Genomic DNA, 18,628 nt, shown 5'->3' on the forward strand with positions numbered 1-18,628 from the left:
CAAATATATTCATTAAAAATGTGTTGTCTCTGGACAATAGTTAGTTTTGTGTTGGTGTTTCTTATATATAAATTCACATCTTGGTTCTTCTGTCCTTTATTTTTAGCCACAAGTTTTCTTTATAATCTCATTTCCCTACTCTCTTTTTTAGGTCAACCCCAAGTTCTGAGACTTTAAATTACAAGAGTTCTTAATCTGGGGTCTGTAAACTTCAAACAAATGATAACTTTTAATATATTTGGTTTCCTTTGTAATCCTGCTTTATTTTATATATTTAAAACCATTATTCTGAGAAGGGGTTCGTAGGCTGCTAAAGGCATCCAGTCCCTGTTTTAGAACATAGTCACAACTTGGACCAACCAAGGATTAGGAAGCGAAGCCTTCACAGCTTCCTCTAAGCCACTAGGTACATCTTTCAACTTTGTGGTTTTTTTGAATCACAACCAGCTCTGGCTCAGGGCTGAAGCAGGCTGACCTTGCCAGTTTAAATCCTTGGCCACCGTAACATTCACAGGATCATAGAGTTTTAGATTTTGGAGCGATTCAGAGGCCCCCTTGTCTAATCTGTATCTGACCAAGAATCCCTTCTATAAGATGTCTGGTCAGTCTATCACTGGACTAAGAGCTTAGCTTTTAAGAAAAGCCCATGGGATCCATTCATATGATAGATCTGCTTGTTCTTCTTTGCTGACTGCTTGGAAGCTACCAAAGAGTCTTATGAAGCTTAATAACTCACTACTTTTTTGGCACAGTATCAAGGGTCAAAGAAAGAAAGAAAAACAAAAACCAAATCCTTGGCTTTGAAGGAACTTGAGATCCAAATGGAGAAAGGAGGCTTCAACCATGGGATTTCTTTCTTTGAGAGGATTTGGTGGAATCTGCCTTTCAGAAAGTCTGTAGCCTTAGAGATTTTCTTTCTAGGCTCCCAGTCTATGTTTGCATACCCAGGCCTCTCCAGAGCCTTTGATTCAACCCACAGCCTGCAAATTCTCACCTTCTCCCAATTAACACTTTTTTGCATCAGCTGCACATGGCTCCAATTGGCTGGTCTTCTAAGTCTGAAGAATATTTTCAAGTACTTCTTGCTGGTATGGCCAGCATCTATAGTTGGTTCTAAAGGAGTCAAGGTATTGAAAATTTTAAATTTGAAATAATACATGGTGCTTGCATCCCCTTTAAACTTTCAGAATAACTTCATGCTATTTCATCTTATTCTCACAACAATCTGCGGTAGAGAGAATTATGTTCATTTTTTTTTTCCTGAGGCAATTGGGGTTAAGTGACTTGCCCAGGGTCACACAGCTAGGAAGTGTTAAGTGTCTGAGATCAGATTGGAACTCAGGTCCTCCTGACTTCAGGGATGGTGCTCTATCCACTGTACCACCTAACTGCTCCTATGTTCATTGTTTTCATTTGGTGGATAAAGAGAATGAGGATATTGTCAGGATAAGATCCCTTGACAGTGACACAGGTAAGCCTAAGAAAATGAGGAAAAGAGACCATGAAGGAGTTGTCAAGGAGACAGAAGATCTTTATTGCCTAGCCTTTGATGTCTTCTGTCCCCAAGATCCTAAGTGGCTTATTTCTGTCATTGTTCAGTCATTCAGCCATATCTGACTCTTCATGACCTCAACTATTCATGGGGTTTTCTTGCCCAAGATACTGGAGTGATTTGTCATTTTCTTCTTCAGTGGATTAAGGCAACCAGAAATTAAAGTTGGTTATAGAAAAGCATTGCATTTTTCTAGGGGGGCACACAATCTAAGATTATAGGGGGAAGATTTCTAAGTATCCAAACTTGTCTAATCTGCCTTAATTCTTGCTTTCCCTGTTTCCAAAATGTGGAGCTGAACTATGGTTTAAATGAACTAGCATAAATGACAGCCAAGAAGCTTGGATTCTTCCTGCTTTTATCTGTTGAAGAACAGAGTGGTACCTTTCTTTGTTATAGCTGTTGGAAGCAGCTATTGCTTTACTATATCAATCAACTTCTCTGACTTCCTGATCATGGTAATAGATAAGCCAAGTGAATTCTTAAGATTATTTCATATGATCAGTCAGATTTCTAACTGCTGACTTTCCCAACTGCCTTTCATAATTAGAATCCCAGGCCGATTTTCCTTCATTGATTGAATAAATGTTCCCTGGTTTGATTAGGCAGAGAGAAAAGTAAAGAAAGCATGCTGGGCTGAATGTCTGATGATTCTTTAAAGATGTTGGGCATCCCTAAGCAGATAACTCAGGCACTCAGATACCTGTGAACCAGTGCTCTTATTCCTGGATATTGTTTTACCAGTGATACAGTGAATTCTCCATGTATCTTCCCTTGCTCAGAAAAACTCTCTGCTTCAAGGCAATGATACCAGTGATAGGAGTTGTTATGTTCTGGTTGTGAGTGTTTATGTGTAGAAGAAGAGGGAGGGAAGGAGAGAGAGAGAGAGAGAGAGAGAGAGAGAGAGAGAGAGAGAGAGAGAGAGAGAGAGAGAGAGAGAGAGAGAGAGAGAGAGAGAGAGAGAGAGAAAGAGAGAGAGAGAGAGAGAGAGAGGTACAGAGAAAGTTTTTACCTACAATTAGCATTTACTTATTTACAATGCAAGTCACCAGAATAATACCGTTATGCCTGCTGTCTTGGTGACATCTGTATTTTTGATTTGATTTTGATTTTGACATGATATTTTATTTAGATTTTAAGTCTTGGGGGTTACTTTCCAATGCTATTGAAACCATTAAGAAAATTGGAATTAGGGATCTGTGAGATACTTTGCTTGTTTTATTTAGATATGTGTGGAATTTCCTCCGTGGTCTTTAGACTCTTTTGTCACCATTAAACTGCAAATGATATGATTTGTGAAAAATGGGTGGAAAATTAAATTGCATAAAACTTCCTGTGTTAAAGAATTTTTCTGGCCAAAGTATCTGAGCCAAGTATTGGTAAGACTATCTGAGTTATTGTATATTTTGGGGGGGCCTCTTCCTTTCTAATTATTTTGCTATGTGAGACATATCTTCATAATTGGCCTTTTCCCCTTTTATGATGAGAGTCACTTCATATTAACTCTGCTGATTTGACTTCCTTTCCTTCTAAAACCTGACTTATTTTTGTTTCCTTCAATGCTTGAGGTAATAGTGTGAAACTTAAAGGGGGGGGTCACAAACATGGCTGTTTAAGCAGTTTTGATACTTTTCCATTTTATCCTCAGAATTTAAAACAAAATAATAATCTACAATATTAGGATGTCATTGATTTCTAAAACATTCAATATGTCCTGTATTTCATTTGATGAGTTAGAGAGATCATGTATCATTATATTCATTTTACAAATAAGGAACTGAGGTTCAGTAGGTTGTGAATTCATTCCAAATCTTCTGAGTCCAATGCTTTCTTTCCATTCTATGCTTACTCTCTGCAGAAGCAGTTTTTTTTTTTTTAAATTGAGGCGTTGGACAGAAACATGCAAGTGTATGTCATTTATAAGGAAGCATCCCATGTAGATTAGGAATCAATAACTACAACCCAAACATTAGCCCAATTCTACCTGGGCTTTTCTGGATTGTACTCTTAGAGGCTTATATCTCAGAACTGTTGGGGTGACAGGATCCCTAAACCTACTGATGCTATCAACCATCAACATGGCAGTAGTGGGAAGTAAACTGTCTGAAGAGAATCTATGTATTTGAAGGAGAACTGACAGCTAGAAACAGAGACCTAGAGTTCAAATATGATTAGTTGCTTTCTACCTATGTTATCTTGCCAATCTAATTACAGTTATCAATTGCCATGAAATAAATAAAATAAAACCAATTGCAATGAAATAAATGTGCATTCCTCCTCCATATAAGTTCTTGGCCCCGTAAACATTTGTATTTACAAATTATCTTCTTGGAACTCTTGGTCGAGATGGCCTCTGAAGTCTCTACTAGTCCTTGACTGCTATTTTGGGGTCCTATAGCTATCTGAGATTGTTAATTTATAGATGATATTAAGTACAAAGCAGATTCTACAGATATATTGTCCACACCTTTTAGGAACTTAAAAGCTGAGAGATGGCTCGGTTGTAGCTGCTCCAGAGAGAACATACAGACTTGGGAACCAAATTAAATCTCAGTACAGGAATAGAGTCTAAGGGATTTTATGCTTTCAGGACAGGAGCCAAGATTTTGCATGTAATTGCACTCACTGCCCATATCGACATTTCATTCTTTAAAAAAAAAAATCCCCACTGAATAAAACATGTGTCTAGACATTTGCTGAAAAAAAAAATGCTAATTTCCTAAATAGCAGGTTGGCTAGTTTATATATTACTGTCTTAAGCAGACAGGCCTGAGGTGAGGATTAAGACTGGAAAAGATCCTGCCTTTTATTCAGTGGAGATGGATCCCAACACTATTGCTAGAGTCTAGCATGTGCAACTTCACTAGAGCCAACTTTGGCCCCATAGCGGGTCGTTAACTGGTGCAATGGCCAACCAGACCAGCCAGTATCATCATCTTTTCCTCATTCTCCAATGTCTTCATGCCTGTAATTTGTATTAAGGAAGAAAGAAGAAGAATGATTCTCATGCTTTTTCTCACTTAATTCTACTTTTATGGAAATAGACTAATTAGTTTTCACATAAAGGAATTGTCCCTGAGCTTTGTCTGTTATCTTAATGTCTGTCTGTCTGTCTACATATGTATCTATGTTTAGATTTTTGTCAATGTTCTTTCTCAACTTGCATAATTGAGGATATTTTAAAATTTTGTTCATTTTGATAATATTAATTGAACACATATGCCTAACACTGTGTGCATTTTATACCATATGAGAGCCAACTGTTAAATGTTCAGTGTGAACATTACACTTTATAAATCAGTTTGATTCATTGTTTTGTTGATCATAGAGACATAAGAAACTGATGGAGAAAATATTAAAGCAGATTAAATTGAAAAGTGTGATGTGCATACTTTTAAAGAGCTGGTTGTTAAATATTTGCCAGTATGTACCTAGTTGTAATATTCTAGGGGTTTGTCAAATCATCAATTTTGGGAACATGGGAACATAACGTGGGAAAAAAACTCATTCATACAGCCCATTTTGCACAACTATTGGTTATGTCCTTTCATGAATCTTTCATAAGGAGTCCACCCAGTGGGTAGATTTTCTTATATTCTCTTGATATTATATGGACACTAGTGAAACACATAGAGTGCCCATTGGTTATCTCTTGCCTTTGAGAAGTACTATAAAAGACATGCTCAAGGACATATATAAGAAGAGTTAGTATGGTAGTGAGGGGTAAGATATGTATGTTCAAATACTTCCCTACTATCTTTACTATATTTAGGAAACCTCTGGCAAATTAGGTTGTTTGCTATTAATTATTTGATTAAATGATCCTTTTTATGGGTGTGAATGCTCCCTTCACTAGTCCAGATTGCCATCCATCCGTATCTTTTACTCTATGTTAATCTCATTTTTGCTGTAAATTCTCTATAGGAGTGTAGTTCCAAAACATTTTTACAAATAAGCTTTCATTAGAGTAGAGAAAAGAGTGCTATGCTCCGGAATAAGGAAAGATCTGAAATCAGATTTTACCTTTGCCATTTATGAGCCACACGGGCAAGTCATTCACACCTCTGAACCTCAATTTTCCCATTTATCAAATAAGGATAACATTGCCTATGGCTCATAAAACTGTTGGTATAATTGAATGAGATAAAGTGTATGCAGGAGTTTTCTCCCCTTAAAACACTAGCTATATGATAACATTTCTTCTTTTTACATTGTTACATCTAAAGAGGGAAGAGAGACTCACTTTATTCTGTCCTAGAGAGCTGAACCAAAAGAAATGGGGAGAAGTTGCAAAGAATCCAGTCTGTATACTACAAGGGGAATTTTTTTTTTTTTTTGATAAATGGAGTTGCTGCATAGTGGAATGAGCCGCCTTAGTAGATGATTTTTTTTTTTAAAATCACTGGATAGATTCCTTCTGTGCAAATTATACTTTATTCTTCAAAAGTTGCTGGGATATTCAGAGATTTTAAACTTGCCTGAGCTCCTAGAGTGTCAGAGGTGAGATTTAAACCCCAGATTTCATGGCTTTGAGGCCAGTTCCCTAAGTGACATATTGCCCTTCAATTATGATGATAACAAGAATAAGAGTCAATATTTGTAGAGCTCTGCTTGCAGGGTACTGTACATCCATCATATCATTTAATTCTCCTAACAACTTTAAGAGGTAGGTGCTATTATTTTTCATAGATAAAGAAAATGAGATGGAGAGATTAAATGTTATGTCCAGGTGGGCAGCAAGGCAGGATTCCAGCTGAGATCTCCCTGACTCTGAGTCCAGAGCTCTCTCTATCCTGCCACCAAACTGTACTTGTTGTTATTCCTACTGTCACTTCTCATCTTAGCTCTGGAAGAAGTGGCTCTTTGCTGATGGCTGGGAATCTGTCATTCCTCTTCTCTTTGTCCCCTAATTCCTAAAAGTCTCCGGTCACCTCCTCTCTCCAGCTGGTCTCAGGCTCAAAACCCAGTGGTTTCCCAGGGAGGGCTCATTCCAAGAAGTAGGTGGCTGAACACACATTTACATTTAAAAGTTATCTAGCAAAGTACTGTGCTGACTCCTAACCTGCTGTGAATGCTGGAGAAAGTAATTCCTTGGCAGGGGTCACTGGCCCCCGTCCATTGTAAATATTCAGTTTTAAGAAATCTCTGGAGTGCTGTTGGACTCAAATGATCTCCAAGAGCACATCAGACTATGTAGGGAATGTTGTGTGTGCTCGTACTTCTGGGGAGGCGGGAAGAACTCAGACGCTTCCCTCTGTGGGGAAGGGACATATTGTAGTATAAATCTATGATTTTCAGTGATGAGCCTCTGGCTGACACTGGGCTTTTTGGAAGTCATTCCTTGGGGAATGGTTCTCACCCATTTTTCTGTTCTGCGTGTAGAGGAGATGACACAGTGTTATGAACCCCTCCTCCCCCCAACAACACTGAATGTGTAATCAAGAAGAGCTGGGTTTAAATTCCTTGCCTCCTCCTCCCTGCACATTTGACTTTTGGTTAGTGTGTTTAACCTGTAAGTGCTTCATTTTCCTCATTTGTAGAAAAAGAAGGTTAACCTAACTAAAGTCCTCTAGCTCTAACTTCGATAATCCCCTGCAGATACTTTTACTCTTCCTGTCTCAAAAGCAGGTTTTATTTCTTGAAGTTTTTTTTTTTTTCTTCTATATCTCTTCCTGCCGTTCCCTTTGGGTCCTTTGATATGTTTTTCTTGTGATTAATTGTATCCCCAGTGTTAGCCCAGTGCCCGGCATGGCTTAAAAGCTTATGGGTTTATTCCTTTCCTTTTCCCCAGTTCTCTCTCTGGTGCTTGGCTCTCCTGACCAACTTTTGCATCTTTGTGGGGTCAAGGACACCAGTTCTTCTCTGAGGTTGATGAGCACAGAACAGATTTGCTGAGTGCCAGTTGGCCTAAGAGTCCAGGACAAACCTCCCCCTTTTGGAAAACATCTATGTCCAGGCAGCTGTTTGCTTTAATTAACTGAGTAAAAGTGGAATTGCTCAGGAGACTTGTTTGGCTCCAGCTCGAAGATGAGGATGGAGTTGTCCTCAGGTGTTCTTGTCCTGTCCTCTTAAGGCTACAACTTATTCTCTTCTCTGAGGTAGAATTAATACTCACTGTGCTGTCAAGAGAAGAGATCATGAAGAGGTGGCTTAATTTATTTGTCGTGTTTCACACCCAAAGAGAGTTAATTGTATGTCTTGCTATGTCTTGCTTTTAGGAGCTATTTAGCAGAGTCCCTTAGTGGGTCAGCTATCCTGGACTGGGGAGTAGTAAAGTCATACATTCTTTATTAGACTGCTTTGTACAGCTCTCTCCTCCACCATGATTGTCTGTCTTGGTGTTGTCAGTGAAGGGAAAAGAGGAAAGAATTTGATGACTTTCTTTTTTCTTTTTCTCTTTTTTAAGCCTAATCTATAAGTAAGTTGTAACATGAAGTGGGGTAGGGAAGCTGGTTTTTTGGCTCCCTTTCTCTCTCAGTTATATACTTATTTGTTTAAGAGGAGAAAAAGTAAATCAGTTTAACATTGACCATGAGCTTAATTATCTCAAGTGCAGCTGAATTCACACAACAAACAGTACAGGGTCATATTATTAATAAGGGTATGTTTTCTATCATGTGGCACCTTTGCCAGACAGACACCTGAGATGGTGAGACTCTGTTCATGCTCTCACCACCAGTCTTGATCTCTGATGGATGATGGATAAATGGTTGGGGGCTGGATTGGGGTAACCTTAACAAGCTCAAAATCTGCTTTTCCCCCTGAGGGCTGAGTCTGATGATTCTGTGCTTAATCACTAAACCCTCCTGTTCACTTTTCCTTGACAAAGATGTGAAATTCATTGTCTTTTTGCCTTGTCTTTTAATCTCTCCCCTGGCCCTGAAACAATCATAGCAAGTGTGTATTAATCATTTCAAGATGCTATCAGAAACAGAATTGCACTATAGCCCTAAGACATTTTCCTTGGCAGGCAGAACACAAATATTCATGTGTTTTATAATAGCTTATGATTTATTGGGTACAGTTTGTGGAAAAGGAAGTTTTACTCTCTTATGATTGTATATCTCTCCTGGAAAATCCAGGGAATATGGTTACCATTAGCAACTACCAGAAATGCCTATATGTATGTTCTCCATGGTTTTCCATCTCCCCTTTTTTTTACCCCAGTGCAATATCTAGGAATGTAGTCCTTGTATAGTCCACTTTGTTTTTAGAAGAAAGGCCATATGCTATTTTTTAAAAAGAAAAATTATTGTTTACAGGGAAAGTTGCCAGTCCTCCTTCTTGGTAGATCTTCAGAACTGAGGCCTGGAGAATTTGTGGTTGCGATTGGAAGTCCATTTTCACTTCAAAATACAGTAACTACTGGGATTGTTAGTACCACCCAACGAGGAGGAAAAGAACTTGGGCTGCGCAATTCAGACATGGACTACATACAGACAGATGCCATCATCAATGTAAGTCTTGCTTCTTATTCATTTGAAGCTGGATGAGCTAGTGGGGCCTAGTTGGTTATGATGACATTGCTTAAAAAAAAAAAAAAGGTAAGGATTAAGAGTTCAGAGTGCCTCCTCTTCAATCTGAGGTTTTAGGTTCAAATTTCAACTCTTCTTAATTTGTATGATATTGGGCAAATAACTTTAGTTAAGTGCTTCTGGTTATTTTTGTGTGTGTCATAAATCCCTTTGATGGATTGGGGAAGTTTATGGATCCCTTCTAAGAATAATATTTTTAATGAATAAGATAAAATAGGATTACAAAGGGAAGCAATTATATTGATATAGAGTTATTAAAATATTAAAGAAAATCTCAAAGACCTTGAGTTAAGAACTGCTCATGTTAAGTTAATTTTCTCCTAAGATTTCTCCCAATTCAAGGTTTATCTGGTGGAAACAATGATTTTAGAAAATGATTAAGTTTATCAGCATTTTTTCAACATCTGAAGCAGAGTCACTCAGGATAGTCATCATAGATTGTCAGTTGAACTGCACAGTTATACATTTAAAAATAATCACGATATTCACTAACAATGGGTAGATTTCCTTTTGTGGGAGCTTCCAGATCTTAGACAAAAAGGTTCTTTTTTACATAATGTTTTAAATTGTCCAAAGCATTTTTCTCATGATCAATCTTTTGATGTACAAATATTTACAGATAATGAAACTTCTTGGAAAAGTTAAGTGGCTTGCCAGGGTCCAACTGCTAGTTGGAACAGATTGAACAACAATAATATCTGACAAAGGACTTTATTTATAATTCTCCTGTTTAGTTTTCACAATGTCCTCATGAGACTCAGAGGTAATATGGTGGAGCAGAGAGAGAGCTAATCATGGGATTAGTATGTAAATTATGAGTAAAGTCCCAGCACTGACACATACTGGCTTTGTGTCCTTGGGCAAGCCTTGTAACTTCTCAATACCTCCAAGGAACTTTCTAATACTTTAAATTGCAGAGAAGACTGCTAATCTGCATTGATAGTTCTCCATGTGTTTCCCATATCAGCTAATATAATAAGAAGGACAATTCTACCTAAATTAATCTGTTTATTCAGTTCCATACCAATCAGACTGCCAAGAAATCATAGAGCTAGGGAAAAAATTCATATGGAAGAACAAAAGTCAAGAATTTCAAAGGAATAAATGAAAAAAAATGCAAACAAAGGTGGCCCAGCTGTACTAGAGCTTTAAAAAAACTGTGCTATAAAGCAGCAGTCACCAAAACTATTTGGTACTGGCTAAGAAATAGAGTAGTGAATCAATGGAACAGATTAGGTTCGCAAGACACAATAGTCAATGATTATAGTAATCTAGTGTTTGATAAACCCAAAGACTCCAGCTTCTGGGATAAGAACTAACTATTTGATAAAAATTGCTGGGAAAACTGAAAAATAGTATGGCAAAAACTAGGTAATGACCAACAGCTAATATTCTATACAAAGGTAAGATAAAAATGGTTCATGATACTATAAGTAAATTAGGAGAGCAAGGGATAATCTACCTCTTAGATCTGTGAAGAAGGGAGGAATTTATAGCCAAAGAAAAACTAGAGAACATTATGAAATGAAAAATGGATAATTTTGATTATGTTAAATTAAAAAGATTGTATACAAACCAATCCAATGCAGCCAAGATTAGAAGGGAAACAGAAAGGTGGCAATTTTTTTTTTCACATCTAGTGCTTCTACTAAAGGCCTCATTTCTAAAATGTGTAGAGAATTGACTCAAATTTGTAAAAATATAAGCCATTCCCCAATTGATAAATGGTCAGAGAATATGAACAGACAATTTCCAATACAAAGAAATTAAAGCCATTTCTAATTATATAAAAAAAATGCTCTAAATCACTATTGATTAGAGAAATACAAATTAAAACAACTCTGAAGTACTATTTCATACTTCTCAGATTGGCCAAGATGACAGGAAAAGATAATGATAAATGTTGAAGGAAATGTGAAAAAATTGGGATATTAAGACATTATTGGTAGAGTTGTGTGTAACGTGCTCTCCCGGCAGTTACAATTACTAGTCTGTCCTAGACCCACCAGCGTACCTTTGACCACTGTCCTTTGCAGTGTGAACTCTACCCGGCTCGCCTCCTCTGAGGCTTTCAAAGGCCTCTGGCCACAATATCTTAAATCTATAACTTAATAACCGGTAGCGCACTCAAGAACAGCCACGTGTAATCTTAAAAGCCTTTATTATACCTACTCACATAATGCCCTGACTGATGCCCTGACTTGTTGGTTCCCGAGTGAACACCTGGTCAGAAGACCCACGTGTTCACTACCAAAACCCTTACCTCTTTTGGCTGTCCATCTTGGCTTGGCCACCCAGGCTAGGAAGCTAGGGTGAAGAGCGCCAGGTTAAAGAGAGCGCCTGCTGCCTGCAGTGGGCTTATAAAGGGCCTGTGAGGTCACACACACAGCCAATCAGTGAGAGAGTCACCCATTACGAAGCTATCTCAAAATGGACAGGATCCCACCTACAAGGCAGTCCTATATCCACAGAGATTACTTCCTGGGGGACTCACATCTCCCAATGCGCTGTGGCGCTGCCCATTTAAAGGGCTCTTACTGTTGTGAATTGATCCAACTATTCTGTAGCAAAATCTGGAACTATGCCCAAAACCTATAAAACTGAATTCCCATTGATCCAGCAGTGTCTCTACTGGTCTGTATCCCAAAGAGCTTATGAAAAAAGGAAAAATACCCATATGTGCAAAAAATGTTTGTAGCAGCCTTTTTTGTAGTGGCAAGGGACAGAAATTGAGTGAACGCTCATCAATTGGAGAATGGATGAATAAATGATAGTATATGAGTATATTGGGATATATTCTAAAAGAAATTACAATCAGGCTGATTTCAGAAAAGCCTGGAAAGACTTACTTATTTTGATGCTAAGTGAAGTGAGTGGAACCAAGAGAACATTGTACACAACAACAACAAGATTATGTGATGATTAACTGTGATGGAAGTGACTCTTTTCAACAAAGAGGTGATTCAAGGCAATTCCAATAGATTTGTAGTGGAAAAAGCCATACACATCCAGAGAGAGAACTATAAAGACTGAATGTAGGTCAAAACATTATTTTCATCTTTTTTTTTTTTTTTTTTTTTTGGTGTAGTGTTCTCTTGCTTATTTTTTCTCTCTTCCTCATATTTTAGCCTCTTTTAATCTGATTTTTCCTATGCAGCATGATAAATATGGAAATATGTTTAGAAGAATTGTACATGTTTAACCTATAGTAGATCACTTGTGTCTGGGGAGGGAAGAGGGAGGGAGAAAAATTTGGAACACAAGGTTTTGCAAAGGTGAATGTTAAGGACTATCTTTGAATGTATTTGGAAAAATTAAAAGCAGTCATTAAAAAAGAGCTTCCTATACCAATGAAATCACAAACTTAGATCTACCTACCTCCACCCCTACCAACACAAAAACAACAACAAAAAATGCCTCACCCTGTGAGGAAGAAATTGCTAGTATTATTTCTACCATTTTACATATGGGGAAACTGAGGGTCAGAGAGTTTAAGAAATTTACTTATGATTCTATGACTAGTAAGTGTCAAAGGCTGGGTTTGAACTCAAGTCTATCTACCGGGATTCTCTCCACTAATATTATGTTGACTTACAAACCCAGATGCCCCCAAACAATTAGTGATGCTATTTTTGCAGCATTCTATAGAGTAAATCTGCTTCTTCTTTTTCTCTTTTTTTTCTTTCTTTTTTCTCCTCCTTTACCTCCTCCTCTTTCTTCTTTTCTCTTTTCCTTTCTCCTCCTTCTTCTGCTCCTTTTCCTTTTCCTTCTCCTTTTTCTCCTTCTCCCTTTTTTCTTGCTTTTTCTCCTTCTCCTCCTCCTTTTTGACTATCAACTGATTTATTTTCTTTTCTGATTTCAATAATGTTTTATTTTTCCAATTACATGTAGAGATAATTTTCCACATTCATTTTTGGAGTTCCAGTATTTCTCTTCCTTCCTCACTTAACTCCCTCTTCCACAAGACAGCAAACACTTTATATAGGTTATATGTGTACAGCCATTTTAAACATATTTCTATATTTGTCATGTTGCAAAAGAAAATCAGAAAGGGGGAAAAATATGAGAAAGAAAACCTGCCTCTCCTCAAAAGATGAAAATATTATGTTTTAATCTGCATCCAGTCTCTATAATTCTCCCTCTGTATGCAGATGGCATTTTCTATCTCAACTCTATTGGAATTGTCTTGGATTGCTGAGAAGAGTCATCTATCATAGTTGATCATCACATAATCTTGAAGTTCCTAATACAATGTTTTTCTGATTCTGTTTATTTCTCTCAACATCTGTTCATATAAGTCTTTACAGGTTTTTCTGAAATGAGCCTGCTCATCATTTCTTATGGAACAATAGCATTCCATTATATACATAAACCAGAACTTATTCTTCCATTACCCAAATGAATTTCCAAATTCCAGTTCCTTGCCACCACAAAAAGAGTAGAGGAAGTCTTCTTAAAACTGTGGGTTGTGACCCCATATGGGGTTGTGCAACTGAACATGGGGGTTATGAAAAATTTGGCAACAGTAAAAGGAATCAAATATTCTGCCAAGATTTAATTCTTTATGTAAAAATAAACAAGCACATCATCTTATTAGTACGCAAAATTGCTTTTATTTTTAATAAATGATAAAATTACATTCAAGCAAGCCAAAATTGTTTTAAAATAAATTTCTTTATGATTTATCAGCAAATGCTTGATTTGTATACCTATTTTTAAACACCTATATGCCCAGAGTTACATAAAAATTTCTGACAAAAAGGGATCCTAAATGGAAAAAGTTAAGAAGTCCTGCTGTAGAGTAGCTCCCAATTTGCCAATGATTGGCAAGTTTTGAACACTGAGGGTGGAGGAAGGGGTTAATCTAGCAGTTTTCTTTATTTTTTCTCCAAAATGTGATCACTTCTTTCCTAGTAAACACAGCATGAAGCTTTGACCCAACATATTAAACTTTTCTTGCTAGAATGAAGCCAAAGATTTTCCTGTACTTTTTTTTCCAAGCAATCTTTAAGAAATCACATTTTCCCATTTCAAATGTCTCCTCGTAGGATTGACTTTCTGAAAGCCATTTTTCATGTTGGACCAATTTCTAAGAAACACGATGCGCTCTTAGGCACTCTGCTTATAAGCAGCAGGCTCTATTCCCAAGCTTTCCTGACATCAGGGTTGTTGAGACATGAAGTAATGGAAATAAAATGGAACCAGGTTAACTCTATGCTCTCACGGCAGGGCAGAGGTAAAACAAATGAGTGTTCTTTGGATTTAAATAAAGTAACATCTTATTTCCTTTTAGAAAGTGGGGGAAAATATGTTCATTACTTCATAAGGTAGTCTCTTGTATTTTGTTAGTTTTCAGAAGTGACCTGAAGTTTTCCATTTATTTACTTTCAGTGAGAAAGTAGATGACTGATAGGAAAGAACCACAGTTCAGATTTAAGCAAGCCACTGAAAATTGCTATCAATACAATAAGTGGATTGTGAGTACATTGACAGAAGTCATCCTAATCATTTAATTTTTGTTTATTTCAGTATGGAAACTCGGGAGGCCCCTTAGTAAATCTGGTAAGTCTTTTGTAAAATATTAATTTTAATTATTATTAATTAATTTTATTAATAATTTTGTTTAGCACTTGAGAAACTTTTTTTTTTTTTTTAAAGAAATGAGATTTGCCAAAGAAGTTTTGCAATTGTAGTTAGAAGTTGCTCTGTGAACTTTCTGGGTGCTAACTGCTTATCATTGTGAATTTATGTAAACAATTAGGAGACCCAGTTGAGTATATGAATTAAAATCCAGCTTCAGATGTTTATTAGCTCTGTGACCCCAGACCTCTGTGACAGTTCACTTCATTTGTTTGCCTCTGTTTACTCATTTTATGAATGGCAATGACAATAGCCCTTAGTTCTAGAAGCTGCTGTGAGGACAAAAATGTACTATTTGGAAAGTGCTTTGTTAAGCACTAAATAAATGCTGGTTAATAATAATAAAAATAACTTTTTGGGACATGAATGCCTACTTTATTCATTTAATAAATATTTATTAAGCACTTATGGTATGCAGAAATTATGGTAGATAGTAGGCAGATACAGTATTTAGATAAGTTCCATAATCTTGGAGAGGATATGATAAAATGGCAACCAATGTATTACACAGAGAGGAGGTAGCATAGTATGGTGGATAGATAACCTGTTGAGAAGAGTTATATTAAAGTCAAACTTCTGACATTGGCTGTGTGACTTCATGCAAATCACTTAAGTTTTGTCTGTCTCCATTTCCTCATAGATAAAATGGGAATAATAATAGCACCTACTTCTCTGGGAAGTTGTAATGATCCAATGAGATGCTATTTATAAAGTACTTAGCACATGTTTTTTCTCTTCCTTTGAGTTATTTCTGCAGTAGTATGATAAATCAGTACTTACTATCCACATGCTGTGCTCAGTGACTCTGAAGACCAGCAGCTGAGGTTAGACTGAAGTCCATGGAATAGAATCCCAGAATTTCAGGATTGGAAGAGACCTGCAACAGAGATGTCAGACCTATAGATTATAGACTGCATCCCTGCCCACTCTACAGATTATGGCCTAACCAGATTAAAATACAATGGGGAAATACTTAACAAAATAAATAAAAATAGAGTAGACCTCAGATAATGTTAATTTGTGGCTTTCTAAATCAAATTGTGGCCCACTGGGATCCTTATATACAGTTTAGTGGCCTCCATTTCTATTTAAACTTAATAACTGGTTTTGACCAATCTGTACCAGACAAGACTTCTCTCTACATTATTGCTGACAAAGCAGACCTTGAGCCTTTGTTGTGAGAGTTCTAGATATGAGAAAATTAGTACCTCTCAAAGACTTTATTCCTGTTTTGGATAGCTCTTAAGTCAAATAAAAAAAGCAAGCATTTATTAAATATATATCATGTGCTATGCACAAGGGTAGCTAGGTGGCACAGTGAAGAGAATATCAGGTCTGGAGTCAAGAAGACTCATATTCTTGAGTTCAAATATGGCCTCAGATATTTATTAGTAGTGTGATTCTGAACAAGTCACTTAACTTACTTTGTCTCTGTTTTCTTCTCTGTAAAATGAGCTGGCAAATAATTCTAGTGTCTTTACCAATAAAGCCCCTAACAGGGTCACAGACATACTGTAGTATTTTGCCTTCTTTTTGACCAACAGAACAAACCTATTCCCTGATCCATATGATTGCTGATAAGACTTGTTTTTTCTTATCATTAATTCTTTCAATTGATTTTGATAGGATACATTGAAGCCCTTTATCAATCAATCAATTTAGCCTTCCTAAAATGTGCAAAGCGATAAGTCCATGCGGATTAAAGCTGTAACCCTAGTCTCATCCATAAATTATTTGGTCTTAGATAAAGAATTAATTGCTTAAAGGTTCAGAGAAATTTCATATTTCCATAAGTCTTCCCAACCAAAGGATATAGGATTATAAAATGTTAAATCTAGAATAGATTTTAGGGATCATATAGTCCAATGGCCTCTTTTTACTTATAAGGGAATTGAACTCCAGTGAGGTATGTCTCTAATCTAAACTCAACAGGCAAGTGAATAATGGAACCATGACCAGATAGAAACCATTTTTCAAACTTCTATATCAATGTTTTTTCCATTAATTTAAAGATTTAAAGGTCCTTTATGGAATTTCCATTGCACATAGAAAAGTGTTTGCCAATTGTGGTTTCTGAAGTTGGCAGTTTACCTTTGTAATCCCATATTTGACAACATTAATCAATGGTATTAAATCAAATATTTTAATGGTATATTAAACTTCCATTAGGAGAAAAAAAGAAGAAAAGCTATTATAATAAATTTGCATAGTTGAGCAAAATAAATTTCCCTCACTCTGTCTGGAAATGGGTAATAGATTTTAATAGTTGTCATCTGGAGTTATGGTTGATCATCATTGGTCACTATTCTGGTCGGTCAGAGTTCTTAAGTCTCTTGTCTTTAGACTCCTGGTTCTACAAAGACAAAACTGAAAGTCTCTGACCTTGAGGAAATTACATTTTTATCAGAGGCATAACATTTACATATTTAGATTATAAACTCCTTAAGGAGAGGGACTGACTTTTACCTCTTTTTGTATTAACACTGCTTAGCCAGTGTCTTGAACATAATAAATGTTTATTGAATGAAGAATGAAAAAGTGGTGAATGAGTTTTAGGAAAAAGATTCTGAGTTAATATGTGGAGATATTGAGTTTGACAAGCCTATAGTTTATCCAGTTTGAAAAGTCCAAAAGGTAATTGGTTATGTGGGACTGGTACCAGTTAGTATGTTGGATTTATAATTCAATAGTTGAATTACTTCCTTCTACTGAACTTCTGCCAGCAGGAACTGACCTAATACATTCTTTGAAGTTACTAGCAAAAATTTTCCATTTTCTATTTTTTAAAAAATACATTTAGTAAACTACTTATCTTTCTGTTTCAGGATGGTGAAGTGATTGGAATTAATACTTTGAAAGTGACTGCTGGGATCTCCTTTGCAATCCCATCTGATAAAATTAAGAAGTTCTTAACTGAATCTCATGACAGACAGGCTAAAGGTATGATTTCACCAAGACATTCATGGAGAGCCAGTGTAGAGTCTGAGGTCAGAACCCCAGCCTCCCTTGCATGAATCACAGTTGTTGTCAACATCATGGTACCTTGCACATACACTGTTGCCCAATCTCTTAGTAAGCCCTATAAAATCCTCTGAACCTAACTTCAAAACAGAGAATATGGTGCCAGAGCACTTACTTGTTCTCCATGAACAACTAACCAGGATTGTTTTATATTTTACCTTTTGCTTTCATAGGAAAAGCTGTCACCAAGAAGAAATACATTGGAATTCGAATGATGTCACTTACATCTAGGTGAATAAACAGGCTTTTATTTTATTTTATTTTTTTAAAATAACACTGAGAGTTAACTTCAAAGTTCACAGTGGTGTCCCTAAATGCCAGTGAAACTTTGTCTGAATTTCTCGAAATGTGTTAAGACTAATGATGATATATCACATTATAGTAATTCACATTTATGTAGCACTTGGAGCTTTTACCAGCTACTTCCTTCACAATAAGCCTGTATGGTAGGTAGTACAAATAGAATTAACCTTATTTTACAGATGAGGAAACTGAGGCACAAGAAGATTACATGCTATGTCTCATAATCAGAAGTATTAGCACCAGTCCTCAAATAAGACCCACTGCTCTTTCTATGACCATATGTTGCCTAATATTCTAGAGATATCTCTTTAAAATGAGATCTTTCCCCATCATGATGGTGCATACATTTCTCAATGGGAATTTTCACAAAGCTGCTCTTAAAATCTCAGGTTAAAATGTGAAAATCTTACCAGTGAGATGAGGGATGAGAAGTGCTGGCCAGGAGTTTAAACTGACTCTCGGATTCTGTAAATTATTCTTTCAACCAAAAGAAATTTTGTGGCATTCTTTTAAAAGCTAGATCCTAGAGAGCAGTTTGGTTTTCATTGATTCTTATCCATTTCTTATTAATTCCATT

At 36.5% G+C, this 18,628-nt stretch overlaps 1 protein-coding gene across 1 annotated transcript in view; it reads left to right on the forward strand.

Moving 5' to 3' along the window:
* Nucleotides 1-18,628, forward strand: part of HTRA1 (HtrA serine peptidase 1) — a 74,581-nt gene that overhangs the window by 52,599 nt on the left and 3,354 nt on the right. The window contains exons 4-7 of the mRNA XM_074284943.1: nt 8,815-9,009; nt 14,617-14,649; nt 17,553-17,667; nt 17,922-17,979. Coding sequence (XP_074141044.1) covers nt 8,815-9,009; nt 14,617-14,649; nt 17,553-17,667; nt 17,922-17,979 — 401 coding nt within the window. The remainder of the gene's footprint in view (nt 1-8,814; nt 9,010-14,616; nt 14,650-17,552; nt 17,668-17,921; nt 17,980-18,628) is intronic.

The sequence above is a fragment of the Sminthopsis crassicaudata genome, chromosome 2, assembly GCF_048593235.1.
Source record: "Sminthopsis crassicaudata isolate SCR6 chromosome 2, ASM4859323v1, whole genome shotgun sequence".
Lineage (NCBI taxonomy): Eukaryota > Metazoa > Chordata > Mammalia > Dasyuromorphia > Dasyuridae > Sminthopsis > Sminthopsis crassicaudata.